Here is a 13,759-nt window from a genome sequence, read left to right on the forward strand (position 1 = left end):
GCCCTGTTGAAGTAGGAGGGGCTTCCAGAAAAATGTCTCTGGACCCTGGGAAGAAAAAAAGCAAGTGCCTTATGATTGGAGGCCAGTTGGGAGGCCCTGGTTTCCCCTGTGACGGGTCCCTGGGGAGGAGCCCCAGGCCCCTGCTCTGGAAGGATGGTGCAGAGCTCGGGTGCCACCTTCAGGTGCTTGTCACTGAGAGAGTCCTTTCCCTCTCTTGCTTTTGTAGCGGTGTGTTCGTGAAGCTGCGGGAGCGTCACCGCCATCCCGAGTGTTACGTGTGCACTGACTGTGGCACCAACCTGAAACAGAAGGGCCATTTCTTTGTGGAGGATCAAATCTACTGTGAGAAGCATGCCCGGGAGCGAGTCACACCACCCGAGGGCTACGACGTGGTCACCGTGTTCCCCAAGTGACCCAGCAGATTTCACCACTGTTCTCAGCCGACCTCTGCTGCAGCTTGTTGTCTCAGTGTTCTGGCCCTCTCCTGTCTTGAAAGTTGTCTGCTTACTTTGGTTTTCCCCCTGCCCATAAAACATTGAGTCCCCTGCCTTGGTTAATTGACTCACACCAGCTGTGTGATCCCCGATTTTACAATAAAAGGAAAACTGTTTTGTTCAGTGTACCCTTGCCAGCAACCCTGTGTCCCTTCCTCCCCTCTGTTCTCTGCTGCATTTGGACATCAACCAAATTTGAACCCAATCAAATATAATGTGCCTGACATTGATTTAGTTTTTACTCAATAAATTTATAGACTCCAAAGCAGTGTGGTGTCTGTTATCTGAGCACGTGTCCCGTTTCCTACTCCAGCCTGATGAAATTTCTGAGGCCTGTCCTCTTGTTTTGGGTTTCTTGTTTATCTTAGATTTATTGGCCTTTCAACTTGCATCTTGACAAGCTCTGTTCTTATATTTCTTTGAAGCTTACTTGAAATCCTCTTTGTCTAATGCTAATATAAGATATTTAACTGTTTTAATGAAATGAAGTTTTCTTTGTATTGGGCTGTTCTGAGGCTTAGCTGAGGAAATGAATGCTTCTCAAATAAAAGGTGGGAGCTTTAGCAGTTGGCTTGGACACATTCCCCAGTAAGTCTCTCTCCAGGCTGGTTGCTGCCATCCCAGCTGCTCTCCTTTGTGAGGGGCAGCAACCTTAGGAAAGTGTCCAACAGCGGCAGCAACCTTAGGAAAGTGTCCAACAGCAGCAGAGAGCCCAGGACATGGCCACTGTGCCCTCCTCACAGAGGAGACTGGGGACCCTGGCTGCTAAGAAAGAGTCCTGAGTCAAGATCTGAGGTCACCGCAGTTTATCTCCTGGTGACTAATCCCTCATGGGGTTAATTGCTCAAACAGCGGTGCCCCCATCCCTCCCAACACAGACTAAGTGGTTGTTATGAGAGGTGGACAGGGTATTCCAAGCAACCTTCCTTCCTCCAAAGGAGCAACCATCTATCCTTGATCAGTGCTCACCACCCTCAGTAATAGTTTGTGACCTTGAATTATGAATGGACTGACACGGTACATACTAAGAGTAAGAATTTCAATCAGTGCGAGGATTTCATAACAGACTCTGAAGCCAGAATGTACCATGGACAGTTTATGCACATGAGCACTTTTAGTGCTTCAACAAGCAGAACTTAAACTGTTGAGGCAGAAAATCATGTCATGTTAAAGCTCTCAATTTTTTTTTTGCAGTTTATTAGTTTTTTTTTTTTTTTGAGATGCAGTTTCACTCTTGTTGCCCAAGCTGGAGTGCAATGGCATGATCTCGGCTCACTGCAACCTCCACCTGCCGGGTTCCAGCAATTCTCCTGCCTCAGCCTCCTGAGTAGCTGGGATTACAGGCACGCACCACCATGCCCATCTAATTTTTTTTTTCTTTAGTAGAAACGGGGTTTCACCATGTTAGCCAGGCTGGTCTCGAACTCCTGACTTCAGGTGATTGGCCCACCTCAGCCTCCCAAAGTGCTGGGATTACAGGCCTGAGCCACCACACCCGGCCTAGTTAATTAGTTCTTACTTTAAACCCCATCTACTTCTTAGCTTGTAAAAGTCAAGATGACTTAAACTTTGCAGTTTTCAGAAATCAACATAAAATGAAAAGTTTCTGAACCACAGCAGGTCTGTCTGACTCATTTACAAAGACATTAACAGTTGTGATTTGGATTTTGATTGTAAGGAATAGATGAGTCATAGATTCTTAGAACTTTCTGCCAATCAAATGTCTGACATTTGTCAGTGTTACTTCTTAGGTGTGGGTCTTCCATACAGATATCTTGCTTCCAAGGGAGGCCAAACACCAATAGCATCAGGTGACCATTATTATTATTAAATATAGCCTCTATGGGGAGTTCATTTCCTAACTGAATGAAACACAATGTCAGCATTACCACCCCTAAGTGCAAGCTGTGTTATGTGGCTAAGAACTTAGCCCTTCTTTTCCCCTGGCATTTGGCATATAAAAATATTTCCCGCTCTGTGAGGCGTGGTGGCTCATGCCTGTAATCTCAGCACTTTGGGAGGCTGAGGTGGGTGGATCACTTGAGGTCAGGAGTTCCAGTCCTGGCCAACATGGTGAAATTCTGTCTCTACTAAAAATACAAAAGTTCACTGGGCATGGTGGTGCACACCTGCAGTCCCAGCTACTGCCTCACTGGAGGCTGAGGCAGGAGAATTACTTGAACCTGGGAGGTAGGGGCTGCAGTAAGCCGAGATTGCACCACTGCACTCCAGCCTGGGTGACAGTGAGACTCCGTCTCTTAAAAAAAAAAAATTCCTGCTGAGAGCAATTTGAGATTTGGCCTATTTTTTGTGCTTCACGTCTACCATATTTATCTGATTGTTTCTCTTTCATGCTTCCTCTAAAATGAAAGAAGATTGGAAAGAGCAGTCTAACCCTGTAACCATCTTTAATTACTAAACTTTCAGAAAATTTCCTGAAGAGGAAAAAGTCAGCCAGTCATACAGACTTTGATCAAGCTGTTCTCTCTGACTTGGTATACTTTTCTTGAACCTCTTGATTCATTTAGCATTTAATAAAGTTCTGTTGTCTTTGAAGATTGAGCCACCCCCTCCTCCAGACAGGCTTCCTGACTGCCCAGCATGACTTGGATGCCACTCTCCTATGCTCCCATACCCAGGGGACACTTCCTTTTTGGCATGCATCACACAAGACACTAATCACCCATCTCCTGGAAGGACAGAAGTCTCCATGAGAGCTGATCCTTTGTCTTTTTCAGCTTTTTCTCCTCAGCACTCAGCTCAGTGCCTCACAAGTGGCAGATAGCCCACAAGCTTGGTAAATCTGTAAATGGCTGATTGCCCTGTAATCCCAGCACTTTGGGAGGCCAAGGTGGGCGGATCACGAGGTCAAGAGATCGAGACCATCCTGGTCAACATAGTCAAACCCCGTCTCTACTAAAAATACAAAAACCAGCTGGGCGTGGTGGCGCTCGCCTGTAGTCCCAGCTACTCAGGAGGCTGAGGCAGGAGAATTGCTTGAACCCAGGAGGCGGAGGTTGCAGTGAGCCGACATTGTGCCACTGCACTCCAGCCTGGTGCCTGGCAACAGAGTGAGACTCTGTCTCAAAAAAAAAAAAAAAAAAATACTGATTGCTGCTTCATCGCTGTCCAATAGAACTATGATGCAAGGCATGAATGTAATTAAAAATTCTCTAGTAGCAATGTGAAAAGAGAAAAAAACAGATAAAATTAATTGTAATAATTATTTTTTATTTTTTCGAGACAAGGTCTTGCTCTGTCACCCAGGCTGGAGTGCAGTGGCACAATTATGGCTCACTGCATCCTCGACCTCCTGGTCTCAAGTGATCTTCCCACTCCAGTCTCTTGAGTAGCTAGAACTACAGGTACAAGCCACCATGCCTGGCTAATTTTTATATGTATATGTTTTTTGAGACGGAGTCTTTGCTCTGTCATCAGGCTAGAGTTCAGTGGAGTGATCTTGGCTCACTGCAACCTCCGCCTCCCGGGTTCAAGTGATTCCCCTGCCTCAGCCTCCCAAGTAGCTGGGACTACAGGCGCACACCACCATGCCAGGCTAGTTTTTTGTATTTTAGTAGAGACAGGATTTCACCATGTTGGCCAGGATGGTCTCGCTCTGCTGACCTCATGATCCACCCGCCTCGGTCTCCCAAAGTGCTGGGATTACAGGTGTGAGTCGTTTTCCTCGCAGTTGTTTTAAAAATACTCTGCACCTGCCTGTAGGAAACGGCGCAGGGGGAAAGGAGGCAACCTGAGCGCCTCCGGCTTTCCTTTTGGAGGACGCGCACCCTTCGCGAGCACACGCGCGCCTGGGAAGGGCACAGGGGCGCGCGTGCGCGGCAGCGTCGCAGTGTGCAGCCAGATTCGGGAGCGGCGCGCGTGAGTCCCAAGGCTCCTTGCGGGCCGGCGTCCCACGCCGAGGGTGGTGGCGGCCGGCTTTCCAGAAAAGCCGCACACCAGGCTCAGTTCTGCTCGGAAGCAGGAGGCGACAGCAGAGGAAACTTCAACCCGGTAAAGTGCTCGGTCGCGGGGACATTTGTTTCCTCCTGCCGCTCACCGCCTCTGCTCTAGTCCCTCCCTCCGGGAATCCTTAGAGCGCCCTTTTTCCCCACTCTCTCGCATCCCGCGTCTCTCCTGTTTGCCCCAGCGTGGCTCAGGGCGCTAGTTCTGCACTCTTCAGTGGACGGCGCCACCTGCAGTTGTTTCTAGCGGGAAATGGGGCAGCCGCACCCCAGCACTGCTGAGTGCCCAAGGATGGTCAGCCGGGGAGGACAAGGAGCTTCTTTCGGCGATTCTGATCTTACCGTACAAAGCGGAAAGAACTTTGAGCGTCAACGGCCTCAACTGAGGGGCTAGTTTGGTTACGAAAATTTAAGACAAATGATTAACCAGGGGCGTCCCGCGCCCATTTTCTCCTCCTACACAGTCTTTAAAATCCAGAGAAGGGGGCCGGGCGCGGAAGCTCACGCCTGTAATCCCAGCACTTTGGAAGGCCGAGGCGGGCGGATCATGAGGTCAGGAGATCGAGACCATCCTAGCTAACACCGTGAAACCCCGTCTCTACTAAAAATACAAAAAATTAGCCGGGCGTGGTGGCACGTGCCTGTAATCCCAGCTACTTGGGAGGCTGAGACAGGAGAATCGCTTGAACCTGTGAGGCAGAGGTTGCAGTGAGCTGAGATCGTGCCGCTGCACTCCAGCCTGGGCGACAGAGACTCTGTCTAAGAAAAAAAAAAAAAATCCAAAGACGTGGGGGATGGCCCATTTTGACTGTCTGGAGTGTTGCAAACACTGCTGTGATGCCTGCTCTGAGAGCTGTGAGGAGGGCTTGGGAATCGATGCCACTCAACCACCCCCACACTTAATCCCAAGGGTAAGAGAAAATGCCTAATTTGCCAGCGCCCCAGGTGCAGCGGGGCTAGGCAAAGGAGGCATTCTCAAATTGGAAACAACCTCAGTCACCATTAACAGAATGAATAAATTCTGGGTGTATTCACACAATGGAATTCTATATAGCAATGAAAAAGAATGGACTGTTGATCCATACAACAACATAAATGATTTGTCCAGACATTATTATGTGAGAAAGAAGACAGACACAAAAGAGTACAAACTGTATGATTCCATTTATATGAAGTTAAGGAACAGGCAACATTGACCTGCCCTTTAGAGAATAATGGCTACTTCTAGATGAGGGGCTTAAGGTAAAAATTGAGAGCAGTTAGATGCAGAGGCAAGTACTTCATTCACTGCTACTGCAGCAGAAGTGCTCAAGGGAGAGTGACTTCCTGAGCAAAATTTAGTTGGGGTTGTTTAATTGGGTCAAGGATTAGAGTGGAGAAGTGGTGAGAAAGCAAGGTTGCTGACTCAGGTCCCAGAAGCAGTGGCATGTAATAGCAATGAGGCCATAAAGCCTACATCTTGATTTCTATTTCTCAGCATTCCTGTGATTTTTGTGGTCAGCAAGGTCTGAATCAGGATGGCCCATGGTATTTACTTGCCACCATCTGCCCTTGGAATTTATTGCTCCTTAGAATTTAGTCTACTTCTGTTAGTCTCTGAAACTGTCTTTAGGCAAAGAAATACAGTCTGAAGACTGGGCATGGTGACTCATGCCTGTAATCCCAGGACTTTGGGAGGCCAAGGTGGGTGGATTGCTTGAGGTCAGGAGTTCAAGACCAGCTTGACCAAAATGGTGAAACTAAAAATACAGAAATTAGCTGGGCATGGTGGTGGGTGCCTGTAATCCTAGCTACTCCGGAGGCTGAGTCAGGACACTCACTCCGAAGTTCATGAAAGAAGTACAGCTTTCACAGAGGTATGAGGACATGAGAGAGCCATGGAGGCTAAAAATATCCTATACCTCTATCTAGATGGTTACTGGGGTGTGTATGTGTGTAGACATCCATTGAGCTGTGTACTTATTGGTCAAGAAAAACTTATTTAAGAAATGAATTTATATATTTAATTGCACAGAAAAATATTTCTATTACATTGTTGAGTGAAAAAGGCAAGTTATGCTTGAGCATTTCTCCCTGAACTCACTTCTACCAAAAAAAAAAATCTACATATAAGAAGAAAGAAGACTAGAAAAAATACTCCAAAATATGAGATGGTGGATGAGTTTTATTTTTGGTTGTTTGTATTTTCTAAACTTTAGAAATAGAATTCCTATGTATTGGAAGCGGTCCAGAGTCTTCTCCAAATTCCCACAGCCCCAGGCTCAATAGCAATAACCACAGCATTCACAGCCTCTGACCCAATGCATTGGCAACATCATCAGCTCTACCAGACAACCAGAAGTAGCCATCTTCATCCATGATCCCTCTGTCACCTGTGAGGTAAAGCATGTGGCCTCTTGCTGAAGCATATTCCTCCCAGCTCACCTGACAGAATGACAAATCCAGAAACCTACATTTACTTCCCTTTTACAATCATTTAGTGATATGAATTGAGCACTCTGGCTACCCTCAGGAGAGACTGAGAAAAATAAGTCAGGATCCCCACTGTCCAGGGGATCCCACACAGAAAACACACAAGGAGAAATTTCCTTGGTCATTTCTCTTAACTTCAGCGGTTTTTTTTTTTTTTTTTTAATTTTTATGTCTCACTAGAAACAGGAGTAATGATGACACTTCACTCAGAGGTTTGTCCTGAGGCTTAAATGAGGCAAAATGGACACAGCATTTTAGTACAGGGCCAGGTACAGTATGTGTAAGGGTTGTTGGCTGCTATTTTCTCAGGCTCGTCATCCATCGGATGCATTCGCTGCTCCCTGTCTTTGAATTGTACCTTTTTCATACTGCCCGTGACCAAAATTCCATCAGAAAAAGGTGGTTTTAGATTAAGGATCTTAAACCAGAAACACAATGAGAGTGATTGGTGAAAATGTCCCTTTGCATGAGGCAGGCCCATTTTGCTGGAACATTCTGTGGAGTGTTCACAGATTCTTTATTTTTTTCTTTTTATTGAGATGGAATTTTTCGCTCTTGTCGCCCAGGTTGGAGTGCAGTGGCATGATCTTGACTCACTGTCAACCTCTGCTGCCCAGGTTCAAGGGATTCTTGTGCCCCAGCCTCCCGAGTAGCTGGGATTGCAGGTGCCAACCACCACACCTGGTTAGTTTTTTTGTATTTTAATAGAGATGGGGTTTCGCCCTGTTGGCTAGGCTGTTCTTGAACTCCTAGCCTCAGGTGATCCTCCTGCCTCGGGCTCCCACAGTGCTGGGATTATAGGCGTGAGCCATCATGCCCAGCCAGATTCTAACAGCATTTGACTCATTGCCATAGAGACCATGTCACCAATTTATCCAGAGTCTTAGATCTAATAGACAGCCTGCTTATTAGAGTCCTAATAAACTTTAGTGAAATGCTGTGTAAGCAGCTCATTTTCAAACAGCACAATAATCTCAGTAGGTATATGACATATCTGGGTATTTTCTTTGAAATCTCTATCTTATGGATGAGAACAAGATTTTAAAGTCTCAGCATATTTAAGTTGTCTTATCAAAGTTTGGAAATATTAAGCATTATTCTGTCACAGAAATTCTTAATATTAAAATATTTAAAATATTTTACCTAGGCTTCAACTCAAAAACATTACAAGAAATACTCAAAGAGACATTTAAAGAGTTAACAAGAATACTCACTGAAGCAGTATTTATGACATAAAACGTTGGAAGTAACCAAAATTTTAAACAATAGTAGATATGTTAAATAGATCATGATAGTTCTCCTTGATAGGACTGTATAAAATTATTAAAAATGTTTTTATATAAGGTCTGGGTATGGTGGCTCACATTTCTAATCTCAGCACTTTGGGAAGCTAAGGTCAGGAGTTCCATCATGGTGAAACCCTGTCTCTACTGAAAATACAAAAATTAGCTGCGCATGGTGGTGAGAGCTTGTAATCCCAGCTACTCAGGAGGCTGAGGTTACAATAAGTCGAGATTGTGCCACTGCACTCCAGCCTGGGTGACTGAGTGAGACCTTGTCTCAAAAAAAAAGTTGTCATATAAGATTTACTGATATCTGAAAATCATGAGTAAAAAAACTGATACAGTGCAATCCCATTTTTATTAAATAATATATATAAGTAGAAAAAGAATGAAGGATATATACACACCAAATGTTATAGTGGGTAATAATGGTGGTATGAGCTTACATGCTTTTCTTCTTTGGTCTTTTCTATATTTTTGAAAGTTGTCTATATTGAACACAAATGAGTTTTATCATCAGGAAAGATTAAACAAAGTATTTTAAAAGTAATTAAAAAAAAAACCCCAATAGAAAAAATGGACTGCTCATTTTTATGGAATAATGCCACCTAATTAATGTATCAGAAATAGCAGTTTGGGCCGGACACTGTAGCTCATGCCTGTAATTCCAGCATTTTGGGAGGCCGAGTTTGGTGGATCACCTGAGGTCTGAAGTTCGAGACCAGCCTGATCAACATGGTAAAACTCCATCTCTACCAAAAATAAATTAGCTGGGTGTGGTGGCGGGTGCTTGTAATCCCAGCTACTCGGGAGGCTGAGGCAGGAGAATTGCTTGAACCCCGGAGATGGAGATTGCAAGTAAGCTGAGATCAAACCACTGCACTTCAGCCTGGGCGACAAAAGGTAAACTCCATCTCAAAAAAAAAAAAAAAGAAAGAAAAAGAAATAGCAGTTTGAAAATCACCATTCTGCACTGCCCATCTTATTTATTTATTTTTGAGACAGTGTATTGCTGTGTTGCCCAGTCTGGAGCACAGTAGTGTGATCACAGCTCATACAGCCTTGATGCCCTGCACTCAGTTTATCTTCCCACCTCAGCCTCCTCAGTAGTTGGGACTACAGGTGCATGCCACCATGCCTGGCTATTTTTGCATTTTTTTTTTTTTTTTTTGTAGATTTGGAGTTTTGCCGCATTGCTCAGGCTAGTCTTGAACCCCTGGGCTCAAGTGATATGCCCATCTTTGCTTCCCAAAGTGCTACAATTACAGGCATGAATGATTGTGCCCAGCCACTCTCTATTTTAATAATTGTTTCTGAAAAGAATCATCTATGGATGCTAAAATGATTGGGTGAAAGTTAATTGGATAACAAGATATTTACAGAGTCTCGAATTGTTATACAACAGGTTATTACTAATTACAAACAGGAAAATGTACCTTTACAATGGAGAGAAATGGTACTTCCTTAATCAAAAGATCAAAATTATCAGCACACAAAATGAGACAACACAATGTTTCCCCAGTATAAGCAAATAAGAAATATATATCATCTACATAATATTATTGAGAAGGACATTTATCTTGGATCTCATTATGAGGAAACAATAGATAAGTCTAGAAAGTGAAGCATTTTCTAACACAATAGTCCTCTACTTTTCAAAATGTCCATGCCATGAAAAACGTGGTGGTGGGACAGTTATAGATAAAAATAACTAAAGATAGAGGAGAGCCAAATAAATGCATGAACCTTGATTGAATTCTGGATTTACAAAAGCTATAAAATACATTTGAATACAATTGAGAAATCTAATCACTGGATATTAGATAGTATTAAAGAATTATTTTTTTTCATAGATGTGATGCTATTGACGTTTAAGAAGAAAGTCCTTATTCTTAGGAGAATGCTGCTGAAATATTTAAGGACAAAGTGTTGTAATGTCTGCACTTATTCCCAAATGTCTCTTCAAAAATGTACAAATGTAAAGTAAATGAGGCAAAATATTATAAGAAGTGAATATAGGTGAGAGATGTACAGGTAGGTGTTAGTTGTGCTACTATTTAAACATTTTTGGAAACTCAAAAATTTGCAAAATTGAAAGTTGGGACAAAAGTATTTGGCAAACCATAAAGTACTCAACAGTTATGGCACTATGATTAGTAGCAACAATGAAAGTATTTAGGAAAAAAGAAAATTTTCTTACCATGTGTGGACAGTACAGAGCAGCAGGTTGGTTTTGTTTTATGCGGATTGCAATATTCCCTTCTTCCCCAAGAGGCAAGACATTTGAATTTTCATCCACAATCTGAAATTAGATAATCACTAAAGGAATATTCCTTATAAACCATTTGTACTTTTCTTAAAACACCACAAGATCTAAACTTAAGCCTTACTACCCTCATTTAAGATGCCAGGAAAGCGCTTGGTTGGTGTAGCTAGATACTGGGCAACCTAAGAGGCAATGTGGTTCAGTGGTCAGTGTGAGGGTGCCAGAACTGGAAATATTTGGATTTGGATGTCCACTCTGATACCTTCTGACTTTGAGAATCTTGGATGCTTCTCTGAACATCAGTTTCCTCATGTAGAATATCAGAGATTTAGAAGTGCATTTACTATACAGCTTTATTGTGAGGATGAAATAAGATGATACAGGTAAGGGCTCCATTGTGAGGATGAAATAAGATGATACAGGAAGGGCTCCATTGCCTGGTTAGTGCAAAGTTTTAAGAAAACCAGCATCTCGGAAAGCCCTTTCAAACAAGGACACTTAATTAGCCATCTTATGTATAAGAGAAGAAATATAAAGAGCATGAAAATTTAAGAACAGATTTGGCAGTTTTATAACAGTCTAGGAGGTGGTGTTATTTTTTTCCTATTAAGAATTAGGCGGCAGGATAGGAATAAATAAAATACAGTTTGAAAATAATGAGTTATTTCAGCCGAGTGGCTTCTTTATTGATCTAAAATGGAAGGGATGACCATGAAGTAATGTGACAGGAGTTAAAAAGTACGCTGATATGCTAGCTCAATTTTGAGGGCTACAACCTTCCCACTTGTCACCTTGGAAAGCAATGTTCATATTCATTTTGAATTTATTATCCTTGTTGAATACTTTGAAACTTTTCTGTAGAAACTACCAGCCTTAAGGATCAGAAGGTCTTCAGAGATAGTACATCTTCATACTTTGATGGCAAACTTTAGACTTCAGGAAAAAAAGTGGTATTTAGTACTAAGTTTAGTAAATTAGGTGAATTAGCTAATGAATATATTTTTTAATGAGATTTTTAAAACTTTGTTTTCAATGAAATGTTTTCAATGAAATTGTTCTATTAATTTTATTTTTTGATTGTTTATTGATACTATATAGAAATACAAGTAATATAATTTTTTGTATATGGCTTTTATTTCCTGCAACCTTGATGAACTCAATTATTAGCTCTAATAGTGTGTTTGTATTCCTTGGAATTTTTTTAAATTATACTTTAAGTTCTGGGATACATGTACAGAACATACAGGTTTGTTACATAGGTATACATGTGCCATGACGGTTTGCTGCACTCATCAACCCGTCTCTACATTAGGTATTTCTCCTAATGCTATCCCTTTCCTAGACCCCAACCCCCTGACAGGCCCTAGTGTGTGATGTTCCCCTCCCTGTGTCCATATGTTCTCATTGTTCAACTCCCACTTATGAGTAAGAACATGCAGTGTTTGGTTTTCTGTTCTTGTGTTATTTTGCTGAGAATGATGGTTTCCAGCTTCATCCATGTCCCTGCAAAGGACATGAACTCATCCTTTTTTATGGCTGCATAGTATTCCCTGCATGGTGTATATGTGCCACATTTTCTTTATCCAGTCTATCATTGATGGGCATTTGGGTTGGTTCCAAGTCTTTGCTATTGTGAACATTGCTGCAGTAAACATACGTGTGCACATGTCTTTATATTAGAATGATTTATAATCCTTTGGGTATATACCCAGTAATGGATTGCTAGGTCAAATGGTATTTCTGGTTCTAGATCCTTGAGGAATCGCCACACTGTCTTCCACAATGGTTGAACTAATGTACACTCCCACCAACAGTGTACAAGTGTTCCTATTTCTCCACATCCTCTCCAGCATCTGCTGTTTCCTGACTTTTTAATGATCACCATTCTAACTGGTGTGAGATAGTATCTCATTTTGGTTTTGATTTGCATTTCTCTAATGACCAGTGATGATGAGCCTTTTTTTCATGCATTTGTTGGCTGCATAAATGTCTTCTTTTGAGAAGTGTCTGTTCATATCCTTTGCCCATATTTTGATGGGGTTGTTTGTTTTTTTCTTGTAAATTTAAGTTCTTTGTAGATTCTGGGTATTAGCCCTTTGTCAGATGAATAGATTGTAAAAATTTTCTCCCATTCTGTAGGTTGCCTGTTCACTCTGATGATGGTTTCTTTTGCTGTGCAGAGCTCTTTAGTTTTATTAGATCCTATTTGTAAATTTTGGCTTTTGTTGCCATTGCTTTTGGTGTTTTAGTCATGAAGTCTTTGCCCATGCCTATGTCCTGAATGGTATTGCCTAGGTTTTCTTCTAGGGTTTTTATGGTTTTAGGTCTTACATTTAAGTCTTTAATCCATCTTGAGTTAATTTTTGTATAAGGTGTAAAGAAGGCATCCAATTTTAGTTTTCTGCATATGGGTAGCCAGTTTTCCCAATATCATTTATTAAATAGAGAATCCTTTCCCCATTGCTTGTTTTTGTCAGGTTTGTCAAAGATCATATGGTTATAGATGTGTGACATTATTTCTGAGGCCTCTGTTCTGTTCCATTGGTCTATATGCTGTTTTGGTACTGTAGCCTTGTAGTATAGTTTGTTCCTCAGAATCATGTCATCTGTTGAACAGAGATAGTTTTACTTCTTCCTTTCCAGTTTGGATACTATTTCTTTTAATTGCCTAATTGCCCTGGATAGAACCTATGTTATATAGAAGTGGCAAGAGTGATTATTCTCGTAAGTCCTGATCTTAGTGGGAGCACTTTCAGTCTTTTACTGTTGAGTTTGATGTGAGCTATGGGGTTTCTATATGTCTTTTATCAGGTTGAGGAAGTTTCCTTTCATTGCTAGTTTGTTGAGGTTACCATAAATAGGTGTTGGTGATTTGTCAGTGATTTTTCTGTGTCTGTCGAGACGATAATGTGATTTGTGTCCTTTGTTTTACTAATACAGTATATTAATTGTTTTTTATAGTTTGAATCAACTTTGTATTTCTGGAATAATACTACTTGATTATGGTATATAATCCATTTATATATTTTTTGTTAGGTTGGCTGGTATTTTGTTGAGTTTTTTTGGCACCTATAGTCATAAGAAATATTAATTTGTGGTTTTCTTTTCTTTCTTTTTTTTTCTTTTACCTGTACATATCAAGGAAATTTGTGGTTTTCTTTTCATGGGATGTCTTTGATTTTGGTATCAGGATGATCCTGGCTCATACTATGACCTCATTTTGAGGTACAGCCTCCAAAATTGTGTATATTTTTGGGGAGAGTTTGTGAAGGATTAATGTTA

At 41.8% G+C, this 13,759-nt stretch overlaps 2 protein-coding genes across 2 annotated transcripts in view; one reads left to right on the forward strand and one right to left on the reverse strand.

The window, feature by feature from the left end:
• The window catches only part of PDLIM1 (PDZ and LIM domain 1), a 57,320-nt gene extending 56,561 nt beyond the window's left edge, over positions 1 to 759 (forward strand). The window contains exon 7 of the mRNA XM_064374090.1: positions 227 to 759. Coding sequence (XP_064230160.1) covers positions 227 to 413 — 187 coding nt within the window. The 3' untranslated portion in view covers positions 414 to 759. The remainder of the gene's footprint in view (positions 1 to 226) is intronic.
• Positions 760 to 6,602: 5,843 nt separating this feature from the next.
• The window catches only part of ACSM6 (acyl-CoA synthetase medium chain family member 6), a 35,761-nt gene continuing 28,604 nt past the window's right edge, over positions 6,603 to 13,759 (reverse strand). The window contains exons 10-11 of the mRNA XM_012439549.2: positions 10,412 to 10,513; positions 6,603 to 6,880 (exon numbers count right to left, since the gene is read on the reverse strand). Of these exons, the coding sequence (XP_012294972.2) occupies positions 6,740 to 6,880; positions 10,412 to 10,513 (243 nt within the window). The 3' untranslated portion in view covers positions 6,603 to 6,739. The remainder of the gene's footprint in view (positions 6,881 to 10,411; positions 10,514 to 13,759) is intronic.

The sequence above is a fragment of the Aotus nancymaae genome, unplaced genomic scaffold (assembly GCF_030222135.1).
Source record: "Aotus nancymaae isolate 86718 unplaced genomic scaffold, 86718_ANA_hifiasm-v0.15.2.pri h1tg000010l, whole genome shotgun sequence".
Classification (NCBI taxonomy): domain Eukaryota; kingdom Metazoa; phylum Chordata; class Mammalia; order Primates; family Aotidae; genus Aotus; species Aotus nancymaae.